This window comes from Macrobrachium rosenbergii, chromosome 32 (genome assembly GCF_040412425.1).
Source record: "Macrobrachium rosenbergii isolate ZJJX-2024 chromosome 32, ASM4041242v1, whole genome shotgun sequence".
In the NCBI taxonomy this organism is placed as follows: Eukaryota; Metazoa; Arthropoda; class Malacostraca; order Decapoda; family Palaemonidae; genus Macrobrachium; species Macrobrachium rosenbergii.
In genome coordinates, this window is record NC_089772.1 from 11,052,636 (window position 1) to 11,066,196 (window position 13,561).

General features: G+C 35.7%; 1 protein-coding gene across 7 annotated transcripts in view; it reads left to right on the plus strand.

Moving 5' to 3' along the window:
* The window catches only part of LOC136855664 (calpain-5-like), a 118,440-nt gene that overhangs the window by 67,184 nt on the left and 37,695 nt on the right, over positions 1-13,561 (plus strand). For 3 of the 7 annotated variants that reach the window (XM_067132875.1, XM_067132876.1, XM_067132880.1), the window contains exons 2-7: positions 1,649-1,895; positions 3,844-3,938; positions 4,191-4,322; positions 4,721-4,945; positions 5,243-5,407; positions 10,066-10,086. In XM_067132875.1, the coding sequence (XP_066988976.1) occupies positions 1,820-1,895; positions 3,844-3,938; positions 4,191-4,322; positions 4,721-4,945; positions 5,243-5,407; positions 10,066-10,086 (714 nt within the window). In that variant the 5' untranslated portion in view covers positions 1,649-1,819. Of the gene's footprint in view, positions 1-1,412; positions 1,508-1,648; positions 1,896-3,843; positions 3,939-4,190; positions 4,323-4,720; positions 4,946-5,242; positions 5,408-10,065; positions 10,087-13,561 lie in introns of those variants that run through there. The other 4 variants (XM_067132881.1, XM_067132878.1, XM_067132879.1 and 1 more) reach the window with 2 other exon arrangements.

Sequence of the window (13,561 nt, forward strand, 5' to 3'; positions counted from 1 at the left end):
TTTTTTTCTTTTCAAGTTTTGAAGGCCAGTGGGTAAAGAAGTGTTGTATCCTGGTCGAGTTAACGCTTTTTTGCTCGTTTTCAGACCAGTTAAGACCAGACATAACAGACAAGTAAAAAATGCGCCTAAGGTTCTTAGGCGCAGTCGAGTTTTCTGTACAGCGTATAATGTTGTACGAAACTCTCAGCTAGGAATATGAAACTCTCAGCCAAGGAATATGAAACTCTCAGCTAGGAATATGAAACTCTCAGCTAGGAATATGAAAGTCTCAGCTAGGAATATGAAACTCTCAGCCAAGGAATATGAAACTCTCAGGCAAGGAATATGAAACTCTCAGCCATGGAATATGAAACTCTCAGCCACGGATCATGAAACTTTCAGCCACGGCCTGGTGGTGTCCTGTGTTGTTGGCACCTATAGCGGTGCCAGACGCACGATCATGGCTAACTTTAACCTTAAATAAAATAGAAACTGCTGAGGTTAGAGGGCTGAAATTTGGTATGTTTGATGACTGGAGGGTGGATGATCAACATACCAATTTGCAGAAAGTGCGGACGGACGGACAGATAGCCACCTCAATAGTTTCCTTTTACAGAAAACTAAAATCGAGTTAAAGAAGACAGCAAAATGGTGGTTCATTTGCTTTCTTTCTTCTGGGACTTTTTTTTCTTTTTTCAGAGAAGTCTCTCATAATGAAACGCAACGAGAAATGATGGTTTGTATTTAGATGAAGGGAAGCAATTCATGAAAGCGGAATGGTCACCTCCCCAAATATTCTCTTTTCCCATGCCTCTTTATCATGATTTTCTTCAATACTGGAGGGTAATGAATCGTAGGAAAGTGAAACGATAGAGTGGTGCTAGGCCTTTCGACTTACTGTCCTTTACTTAGCAGCCTGCTAAGTAAAGGACAGTAAGTCGAAAGGCCTAGCACCACTCCCTTGTTTCACTTTCCTACGTGGCATTTACCCCTAGTTATATATTCATCACATTCCATATTTTCGTGATTCAGTTATACATATATATATATATATATATGTATGTTTGTGTGTATTTTCATATGTGTGTGTGTATGTGTACGTGTACGTATACACAGTTGCTTTTTTCATATTCGAGCTCTGTTATTTTTTCGGAGTAAGGTGTGAAAAGCCGTTGCTTCACGTTCTGATGCTGCCGCTCTATGTCATCATTGTCAATGAAATTCTCCTTATTTTATTCTATCCTTTAAATTTTGGGCTTAAATTTGCAAGTTCCCGTATTGTGAGGAAAACCAAATATCCCTGATTTCTGTGTTTGTTCAAACTTTCCATTAGCAGTGTAATGTTCCCGGAAGAGTGCGGAAACTGGGATTTATTTCTGTTTTATCAGCTCCTGATAACACTCTTTTATGCGGTGCTTAGTAATCGTATCAGTGTTACTATTTTTGTTCCTTCATATTATGTGTCAAGTTTTTTCTTCTCTTTGTTCAGTATTCATTGTTGGTGTGAAAGTTTGAGAGGGTTTCGCTGGTAGACTTTCTGTTTGCTCTTTGTAGTGTCGGCGTTAACAACCTAGATGTTGTGACGCCAGTTTTAATAGATATATTATATATAATAATCTGTATAGTGTGTATAAAGGATTCCAGTAATAATTGAACTTTATTATTTCAGTACACCAAAGACCTCCTTTCGATTTTGGACCTGAACCTTCGGGATAACAACGTATAAAGAAATCAAGGGGCGCGAAAAGGAGTCAGGACTACTTGTACAGCGACAGAGATCTCTGAAAACAAGGAACTGCGAGAGGAGTGGAAGATCTGGAAGATGTAAATCAGGGCCACGATGGGCCTCTTCAGCAATGCCACCCCATTCCAAGGACAAAAATATTCCAAGCTCAGGAAGGAGTGCATCAACAGAGGTGAGTCAGTCTCGCCAGGTATCAGGTTAGGTAGTGCCGTCAGAGCACCCCAATGCGGTGCATTGTAGGCATTAGTTAGGGTTCTTTGCGGCGTGCCTTCGGCCCCTAGCTGCAACCCCTTTCGTTCCTTTTACTCTACCTCCTTTCATATTATCTTTCTTCCATCTTACTCTCCACCCTCTCCTAACAGTTGATTCATAGTGCAGCTGCGAGGTTTTCCTCCTGTGACACATTTCAGACCTTTTACTGTTAATTTCCGTCTCAGCGTTGAATAACCTTTGGCCTAAATTCTATATTCAATTCAGTTCAATTCGGTCAAGTTATTGTTTGAAAGGCTTTGTGAATTTTGAACGTGATCTCACGGGCAGGTATGCTTGAGTCCAGATTGTCTGTCACTGGAATCTGTGAACGGTAATGATACATATGTTTTATGTGGAGGGCCATTTTATTTGTGTCTTTCACTTCTTTTGCCATTATTTGCAGGTCTTTGCTTGTGTGTGCACGTGTGTGTTTTAAAGAATCTTATTGATACCACATTACATTGCTTCTTCATTAGTTGCTACTGTAATTTTGGTAATGACTTTGGTTCTAGCATTGTTCTAAGGTTCAAAATTTAATAGGACATACTGTGTGTCTTTGCCACCACTATATAAGACTTTTAAGTAAAAAAAAATACTTTTGCTCATATAAGTTATCATTAACGCTGCTTAATGTAATTGTGCTCATATTTAAGAGCTGTCAGTTGTATCTGCGAAGACCTACAGTATTCCCCAAGTAATAGAAAAAGTACTATCTAGGCTCTGATTTACAATATAGATTTAGATCATCATTAGAATGTTATTAATGTTGCCTTACTTGGTGTATGAGATAAACCTTTTCGAAGCAACCTTTTTATTTTTACTTTTTTATCTTATTTATTTTAGTATCATTTTTATTTCTCTCATAGTTAATTCTTTACTTCTCTGATTTTATTATTATCTTTTTCATATCTCTCTCACAGTTAATTCTTTACTTCTCAATTTCCTTGACTTTACATGGCTAAATGGTCTTTGTAGATGTCAGTCTTGTTAAAACAAGGGAACATATACTTTTCAATGTAAATGTGCTTATACATTATATGTTCGTGCATAGCTCAATTAGACAAGACGAATAACGAGTACAGAGACTTTTCGTTACTCTGGAGTCGTTATCCGCAGATGTGATGTTGCGTGGCATTCGAGTATAAAATGATGTCATCGCAATTTTATACCGTGATGTCATTGTTGTGATGTAATTACCCTTGTGATTTAAAAGGTCACAAGTAGTGAGTGAAAGTAAATATAATGTTATCGTTTAAATATCATTGTGACATTTACAGTGGCTGTGTGATGTTCAGCCATAATTTGTTAAGTATAAACCCAAGACTTGCAATTTCAAATTGCTAGGGGGGTATCAAAGTTTATTTAAGCTTACCGTTTATCTCTATGTTTACTCATTTTCTATGTTTAATCACTAGCGCCTCTGATGATTGTAAAGCATGTGATTTGAAATTTTGAATTGGAAATAAAACATGGTGTTTTGGCCGGTAAAATAATTATCGGCCGTTTACTTCTGCATCCCACCGTCATGACGAAACCTCATCGGAAAATAATTGATTTAAATTTCATGTAGGTCATTAGAGTGATTTGATACATGCCGGATACCCAGGCATGTTTAACTTTGATATTCCAGCTCGGTGGAAGTTAATCCCATATGCAAAGACCCAGAGTTTGCATTCGTTCAGAAACAAATGACAATTTTTAAAGTAGTTTGTATTATTCCTAACATTCAAACCTGAGGTCTTTACATTTGGGAAAGTTAATCCCATACGTAAAGACCTCAGGTTTGTATGTTAGGAAAAATACAAATTACTTTAAAAATTTGTCGTTTTTTGATATACAGAAATTAATGAAAGTTGTGTTATTTCCAGGAGAGAAGTTCAGCGACCCAAAGTTTCCCCCACATGATTCAACGTTATTCTTCTCAAAACAGCCACCAGGCGTGGTCACTTGGAAAAGACCGCATGTAAGCACTGCGTGTGTAACTTACTCTCTTTCAAGAATGAGCCATTGTCACTGTTTAGATAGCATTTGTATATAAAGAAGTCGATATGAAACAGAGCTTTGAAAGAGTGACTAAAATAATATCCGTAGCAAGTATGTCATGAAATTGATGTGAAATTTATACGAAAGAGGTGATTTTAGCCTACATATTTCAAAAGTCAGGTTTGCAGAAACTTTGACTGCGATGCTTTCTTAAAGCAATCTTACTTTTCAGGAGACAGTAGACAACCCAAGGCTATTTGTAGAAGGAGTCAGTGCGAATGATGTAACTCAAGGACAACTAGGTAACTGCTGGTTCGTCGCAGCATGCGCCACGCTAACAGGTGTAAAAGAACTATGGCATAGGGTGAGTAGCCTTCCCTTTCTCAGATGTGTTGCTGACTTTTTTTTTTTTTAGCATTCGAAGACGTTTCTATAAGTATCGGTTATCCATCAAAGGTTTTGCATCAGTGTAGTTACTTTAGAAGTGATTTTAGACTTATCCTTGCTTAGTAATAGTTAATCCTCTCTTTAATAGTTATTTTAGACTTATCCTTGCTTAGTAATAGATAATTCTCTCTTTAATAGTTATTTTAGACTTATCCTTACTTAGTAATAGATAATTTTCTCTCTCTCCTTAAAAGTGGTTTTAGACTTATCCTTTCTTAGTAATAGACATTCTCCCTTTCTTTAAAAGTTATTTTAGACTTATCCTTGCTTATTAATAGGTCATCTCTCTCTCTCTCTCTCTCTCTCTGAATCCAGGTTATACCAGACTACAAAGATCAAGAATATGGAGATTTGCACCCAGGCATCTTCCACTTTCGTTTCTGGAGATTTGGGGAATGGGTAGATGTCGTGATTGATGATCTGCTGCCAACGATAGAGGGCCAGTTGTTATTTACCCACTCTAGGGAAAAAGGGGAGTTTTGGTGCGCCTTGTTAGAAAAAGCGTATGCCAAGTTGCATGGATCGTATGAAGCCTTGGAGGTATTTTGCTATTTATTTAATTGTTTGAAAATTATTATGCAATGATAGTGGTAACTATTTGTATATAATTATGTTGGAATTCAAAAACTATTTTGATAGGCAACGAAAAAATATTCTATGTAAATTGTAAATACAGTTTTCCTTATCATCAGGAGACAGTTTAGGCTGAATTCACTACCAATTGTTTTCACTGATTAGTATTTAGGTTAATTACGGTTTCCATCACGATTTCAGCCCCTTGATTTCATCACTGCTTTGAAACGTTTAAACTTATTAACCGAAGACCTCATTCCCCAGGGAGGAAACCTCAGCGACGCACTTGTTGATTTGACGTCGGGCGTCTCGGCTCATCTGGATCTGACCGTTGGCGGCTACACAGATGACTTTGAAAAAAGAAAACAGCTTTTTAAAATGATGGCCAAAGAGATGAATGAGCATGCTCTCATGTGCTGTGCCATTACGGTAAGTTCTTTCCGTTACTTTTCGTTTTTATTTGTTAGGTTATGTGCTAGCATTTTTAATGTATTTTGACCTATGATCTTGGCATTATCCTTTCCTTTTTTTCTTTATAGTTTTTGCATGCATCGTTATTCCCTCCTAAGAAGACAGTATGAAGTATTTCTTATATATTTACTCTTGTATTGCCACTGTAATCCTTGGAATGTGCATCTTATTAAAGTACAGTACAGCATAATTTTTTATGGACCATGACCTCATTAAATTTAAGTTACTATCGTTGGAAATACATGTACATTATCAAAAATAAAATTATTAGCCAGTTGGATACTTTCCACTGAGTGAAAAGGCTCTCAGGAATGGGTATTTTGTCATGTTGCTGAAAAGGAGTCCATTTTGATGTAGGCAAAAGAACCACTACATTCTAGAGTACAGTCAACTTCTGATGTTGGCCATATCAGTATGTGTAAGTTTTGTATTTCAAGACCATTGCACAGAATTTACCTGACATTTATAGTGTTGAGAATATTCACATTATTGACTTATTAAAACTTTAATAGTGAAAGCTGACAATTTTGTTTTGTTTGTTTTATTTCTTATAATAATTAACCCCTTCATGGCTTTTATAAATGATTCGTCATTGAGACATTACGTTATTTCATCACAAAATATTTGCTAGTGTAAGCACTAGCAAAGCTATTGTGATGATAGCTCCCTCAGCAGGTATAAATTTCACAAGACTTCAGATATGAAATTGTCACATTTTTTCACGGGTTTCAAAAGGACATGGAAACTAGACAGGTCTTTCATTCAGAATTACATGTCTTAAGGTTTTAGTTTGTGTTGCATGAAACAGAAAACATAAATATTCTGTAAATTCTTTTATTCCTCTCATTGTCAGGTTTGAAGGCCTTAGATTTCTCTCCCAGAGTTACCTTATCCACAAGTTGTGTGCCAATGCATTATTCATTTTTAAATTGTTATTTATCACATAAAAGGTTTTGCAAGAATGAAACACGTTGCTCCGTTACAAACCCGTTCATTTACATTAACAGTGTTTCCATCTGCACAAACTTTATGACACTCCAGAAAAAAACAAAAATTCCTCCAGTTCCACCTGGCCCTCCGTGCATCTGGGCTCCACGGGCCCTTTACTGGCAGAGTGAGTCGCTTTGTGTCTGCCCAAGTGTAAACACCTTAAAAACTGCTCTCCAGTTTAAATTCCCATTTTTGATACTCCTCATCATATATAGGTATAAATCTATGCTCTTAATATTTAGGTATTTAAAGTATTTCATTTCATTCTTTATGAGAATTCCCAAGTTTGTAGCTCCTGGCATCCTTACAGTGAATGAGGTTTCCCTCACTTGTCTTGGTTTCATTAATTGCCCAGCTTCATTAGCTCTCAGCTACTGCAGGCTATGTTTGAACTTATTTTGGATCAGCCATCATATTCACTTTTTTCTTGGTTTTTATGATGTATTGTAAGTATCTGTAATTGAATTTTTTGGTCTTGTGCTATTCATTGCATAGTTACCCATTTCTGTAAGTTAATGCATAGTAAATATGTATATCCATTTGCTATAAGGTTGATTCCATTCTGTATATTAAACAACGTAAGTCATTTATTTACCCAAAGTGCAAAGTATAGTCTGCATTTTGTGTCTTGCTACTTTGCTTCCAAGTATATTCCTGTTAGAGCAGTTGTAAACTTATTATTAAGGTCATTATTTTTATTGGGTACTTGTTGTAGTATTTTGCTAAATATCCAGTGAATCTTGAAGATATCCTTCAGTTAACTTTCCTCTTTGAGCAAGGTTTTCTGCTTTACCAAGAAAAAGATTCAAGTGAAAGGAGACCCAAAAAAAAGGAACTTCAGAATAGGGGTCACAGTGCAGTAATTTAAAGAAGAGTTACAGCAAACCCATGGTGCTTCTGAACTGAAACAGTATTTTATATATATCTATATATATTTAGATGGAGAGAGATATTATAAAATAGGGATGCTCTCCAAAGTGGCTCATTCTAGCTTCAAACAGGAGGAAGACCTACTCCAAAGTTCATTTAGAGTCATGAGTATCTGTCCTGGAAGGACAGACATTTCAGACAGGAGGTCCTCACTGTCTTTGTTCACTGGCAGAGTGTATGATGAGAATACCATAGATAAGATGTTAGTATATGAGCTTATAGTAAAACTATTACTGCACTAATACTACTACTACTGTAATAGTACTTCCAATGACGAAGCACCCTGAGTGAAGGTGAATGATCACAAAATCATGACTGTTTTAACCTCTCTGATGACAGCAGAAAGTTTTAGTGTTCTGATGTAAACACTAGCACCAGAGAATTTTCATCATCCTCTTTTATACCTACTTCTGCATTTAAACTATGAATTTCTAAATATCTTCTCAGTTTTCCCCTATGGGAGCAGCATGCAGAGAGCATTCAGTCCCTGAAAGAAAAATGGGGCAGGCAGTGTAACAAACACTTCATTTTCAACTATTTCCAGTCCAATTTGTGACTTGTTGTAGGTTTCCAAGACTTTTGAGTTCAACACATTTCTGCAGTTCTTTGGCTCTCCTCTAGATTCTTGTTCTTTTAAAATGTATGCCATGGGTCAGCAGCTACAGAAACCTTGCTACCTAAATAGGTATTCAGACTAATGTGAGTAGTAGTGGTTTTATGATGAAACAATTAAGTTTTGAAATTATGTTCTTTCATAAAACCATTACTATACAGGTACTGCCCCTACTAACCCCTCTGTTACTGACAGCTGGTCCAGACAACACAATTAGTAACCATGACTGGAGAATTTCTGCTTCCATAAAGTGTCAAAGTTTGTGCAGATGCACAAGACTAATGTAAAGTAATAGGTTTGTAATGGGTTTGTAATGGAAAATTTAGTTTTTGAAAAACTACTATTTACAGGTAGATGAAAATAAATAATTAACATGAAGAGCAACTTCATTGAATGTCTAATGAATTTATAAAGCCTAGTCCCAATAAATTTATGAGAGCTAGCCATTAAAGTTTAGATATGAATACCCTACAGTATATGTATTCTGAGCTGTAATATTTCATTATTATGCTGTGCAATAGCTACATGAAATAAGAATTAGAAGTATGATTTTTCAGAGTAAAGTATTATATTGAACTTGAGGACATGAATCTGCTCTTATGGAAGCAGTAACAGTCAGTGTAGAATTCCATGACAGGAAGGTAAATATTTTCCAAAAAATATGATACTTGCTGATGGAAGTATAATGTATGGTGAAGTATTCAAATGCGCCTTCAAACCATTTCAGTGTCCACTTCTCAGATTTCTTAATTTTCTTAGAGGTACTCTTTTGATTAAGTACTTTTTCTAGTTATGCACATGCTGTTCACATCCTCATAATTTGCTTTTACTGTTTTTGTTTCTCTTATTATGTTGGACAGAACAGAAGGTTACCTATACTGGATTATTTGAGTTGAAGTATTTCAGCTGCTGCTGATATGTTGATCACAGAAATACTGTGATCATTTATTAAGTAATAACCATTATACACAGCATTTTTTCTGTACTCTGTTCTCGTCCTCAATTTATAAATTGCACAAAAATACAGTTTCTTTTGGAAAATCAAATACTGCACTTTCTCTTTGACAGAATTTTAATGGAATGATCATAATTTAAAAACTGGTTAAACAGAATAAAGTTTGCATGTACAGCAAATGCAGTTGCTATGTAGAAAGTACTCTTATATGTTGCATTGCCGTTCACACCAGTAAATAAAAATTGTTGCTGCCGAATTCATTTCGATTACATAGATATTCAGAATACATAATGAGGATATTAAAGGCATCATTAGAGCATTTTACTAAGAAGCAATTTCTCCAAGTGATATCTGCATCATTACTTAGAGAATGGATGAAACTGGGAGATTAGTAAATTTCAATTGCTAAAGTTATATCCAGAGCATTGATATGTTCTGTACAGTATATGTTGCCTTAGTTTTTACTGATTTAAACATAATGGGGTTACTAAATGTCAAGCCTATGATCTATTTGTAATGAGAATAGCTGTTGATATAATGCATTTCTCAGTACTGTATTGGGAAAGCAGATCCATGCCATGAATTCATAGTTCTGAGCAGTGAATATCATATCTTATAATAATTTCTGTAGTCTCCCTTTGAATTTAGTATTAAATTGAATGGCCTTTTAGTGTTCTTATGGGTTTTTCAATAACTCAGGGAGCTTGGATCTTTTACCAGCTTGAGTTTTATAGCTGCAGTGATTACTGAAGCAGCATTTGAACTTCACTGTTATACTTCGAACCAATTCTTATTTGCATGAAAGTTCATACGATCTGTCTAGCAATATGAAATCCCATACAAATAAACCATAAGTTTTCAAGCATTGCTCCTTAATGGTCTACAGCATCTTAAACATGATTATGAAAAAACTTTTTTCCCTCTCTCATATAGGTTATGACTGATGAATGAATGAAGTCCTTGAAATGCAACAATTTTATAATTAATTAATTATTCTCGGTGAATAGCTTTTTCATAACCTCTGTGTTATGCTGATTGTCATTCCAAAGCCTTAACCATAAATGATTACCCCCTTATACAGCTTTAATGTTTACTTATCTGGTGTTTTTGTGCTTCTGCTTTCCATAGACCGGAGAAGTCTTCAATTCGGTAAGCTGCATGGCTATATATATACACTGAGTGACTTTTGCTAGAGAAGCACATTTTATTTCTAGAAATTGCTGGTAATTATATAATGAAAGCATTTTCATAGACCAGTAGAAGCTTTACAAATTACTGAATGAATCGCTTCATGACAAACGTTTACAGCACTTACCGTAGAACTAACTGTACCCACTTCCAGTTCATTTTAGATACTGTATACTATACCTAAATCAGTTTTGTGAAATTATTTATTTTACAGTACAGTACTGTAAGGCCACTGAACATTTTTGTAAGTAAGGCTATCCAATATTTGTGCAGTAGGAGACAAGAGTTTTGTTCATGAGACTCAAAGTTATGTATATTTTTCCATTTGTAATTTTTGTGAATTAAGTTATTTAATTGGATATTAAAATAATGTTTGTTCAGGAATTTTAGTGAATAAAAGAACATGAAATTTTCATTAAAACATGCAAGCTTTTTCTTTACTGTTAAATTGTATCTTTTGTGAACTTCTCATTTATGGGATTTGGACGACTTGTGAATACACTTGGTTTCTCTATCAATTTTTCAGTTGTCCTGCTTTCTTAAGCATCTTGTTGTTTTGGAAAAGTTATGGGGAACTCGGTAATGTGTACCAAATGTAATAGGTGGAGTTACAAAAGGTGCTCACGATTACAAAATATACGTGTGCAGTAATAAGGGATTTGTAATGCCAAAAGTATATTACAAAAAAAATATAAAGAAAAGGGAGTTGAAGGTAGTTTTTATGTGTAGAGAATTTTTGTTACTTAGAGGATACATTGGACTGTAACTGAGGGATTGAGAGATTAGTAAGAAAAAGAGTAGCTGCAGTGTGGAGAGAGAGAGAGGTGGCTGTTTGCTGGTTTATAAAATGGCCCCATCAATAGAGAGCAAAGCCTTTTGATGGTACTTAAGACCTTTATTACTCTGTGCAATAGAAACATAGTCACTGACAAGGGAAATAGATAGGATTTTAAGTAGGCATGATCATAGAATATTAAATTTAATTGGATCGTAGAATGTTCGGTCCAGATACAAAGTGCAGATACAAAGGCAGCTGAAGATTATGTGAAGACGTTTAAAAGTTTTGTGGATTCTCAGGGCTACCAGCCCCAACAAGTATTCAGCTGTGATGAGACAGATCTTATTTGGAAGAAGATGCCAAAGAAGACCTATATTACATCCAAAGAAAAGAAAATGCCAGGACATAAGCCAATAAGACCGCCTTACGCTTTTATTCTGGGCTAATGCAGCGGGGAATTTAAAAATAAAGCCATTGCTGGTTTATTATTCCGAGAATCCACGAGCATTTAAGAAACATAATGTGCAGAAGAGGCAGCTGGGTGTCATATGGAAGTCCAACAATAAAGCCAGGGTCACACAGGCTTTGCTTTTGCAGTGGTTTAACAAAGTCTGGATTGTCACTCAAAGCCGTACTTTTAAAGGACAATGCACCTACCCATCCGAGGGACATGAACGATCACGAGTTGTTGGACAGACAGTTTGACTTCATCGACATTGTGTCGATGTTACCGAAGCAACAAACCTGACCCTTAAGGAGTTTTGGAGGGAGCATTTTGACATCGTCAGCTGCTTAAGCTCATTAATAAAGTATGGCAGGGCATCACAAAAGAACGCTCAATTCTGCATGGAGAAAACTATGGCCTGACTGCGTTCTTGAATGTGACTTCGAAGGTTTCGTTCTTGAGGACCAAACTGTAGAGGAGATCGTGTCATTTGGCAAAACCATGGGGCTGAAGGTAGATCATGAAGACATAAACAAACTGATTGACGAACACGACGAGGTGTTGACAGCGGTTGAATTGAAGGAAATGCTCGAAGAGGCAAAGAGAGGTGAGTTAGAGGAACTTTCTTCATCCAAGGATGAGGTGGAAACAGTGCTGACTTTGTCACTGTCATCCACAGAAATCAGGAAGTGGTGTGAAACACGGGAAAATCTTAAGAAATTTGTAGAAACAAACAATCCAAGGTGCGAAGAAGCAGAACACTCGATAGGTATTTTACCGTAACAAAAAGAAGTGATTCGGGCGAATCAAGTATAAGTGAAAGCAAACGGGTGAAACATAGTGAAAAAGAAAAATCAACCGAGCCCAGTCCCAGTGGCATATCTGGGAAGTCAGTGGGAAGTGAACCCCCGTCTCCCACCCGATAACCCACCACCATTCCCTCCCTCACCTCTTTTGTGGAATTCTGTACACAGTATGAAATACTTGCCTCATACCAAATTTATTTTAGTTACTTTCATTAAAGTAGCTTCAGTTATATGTAAATTTAAACTGTCTTTACGGAAGTTGAGCGCTTTAGTATTCATTGTTTTCTAAATGTTTCATTTTACTCGGAAACTGTTACATTTTGTGTAGGTATACAGTACAAAGTCTGGACGCCTGGACAAAATGTAACAGCTTTTGAGTAAAATAATGGAAAATGCATTTCAAAATTCAAATCACCCTGTGATTGCCAGGTAAGGACTTTTCTGGGAAATTCTTCAAGTTTATTCTTATCTTTTTTTTTTTTTAACTTTTTCAAGATTTAAATAAGATTATTCTTTACATTACGATTCCAGTTTTGTAATTTATTGGTTAAACACCATTTTCCAATCTTTCACAGACTCCTCATGATAGTGACAATCACTCTGACATACTTGAATGCAATAATTATGCTCTAACAAGAAAAATTAAGGTAGAATAATGAGACTGCCTTGGTTTAATGTTGCACATGCTTTTGTCTGTATAAGTAACAGAATAGTTTTCGTCGTATGCATTAGCTGAAGCACAGTTTTGAATCAATTTCTTTTAAGCATGGTTTGCATGAAAGACCTGATTTGACAAAATTGGTGCTCATCCTTAAAAAAAAAGTGACAAATTACGACAATCATTGGGTAAAAATTATTATGGATTTTTATTAGACATAGGACACACTAATTAATATGGTTTTGTTAGTTTGTAATGATCTTTGAAGTCATGAGTTCTCAAAGGTAAGTGGATTTCATAATAGTTTCAAGTTTAAAATCTTTCTTACTTCCTTTGGTATTCTAGTTGTTACAGCAACCAAATGTTCTTTGTAGGTCATTTATTATTTTATTATTATAATGATAAACTTGCAAAATCATTAAAGTCCTTTAAACATCTACAAAAATTACTCAACTCCCTGTGTTTTATTTATTTTCTGGTTCCATTCGGTCAGTCGTAGCCCCTCCATTTTTTTAGGTTTTGCTTAATTGGCTGTAGATATCTGTACTAGTTTGGCTGCCAAGTCATCTGAGGGTTCACATTTAGTTTTCTTATGAAAGGTGGTGACCTTATAACCTATGTTCCCACACTCTATGTCATTCCATAGCTTTTTACCTTAGATTTTCACTGCTTTGAGTTTTGAGTTTCATAGCATAATGGTATACTGTACACCTGAAAAACAGATAAACACAGAGAGGAAGAGAGCACAT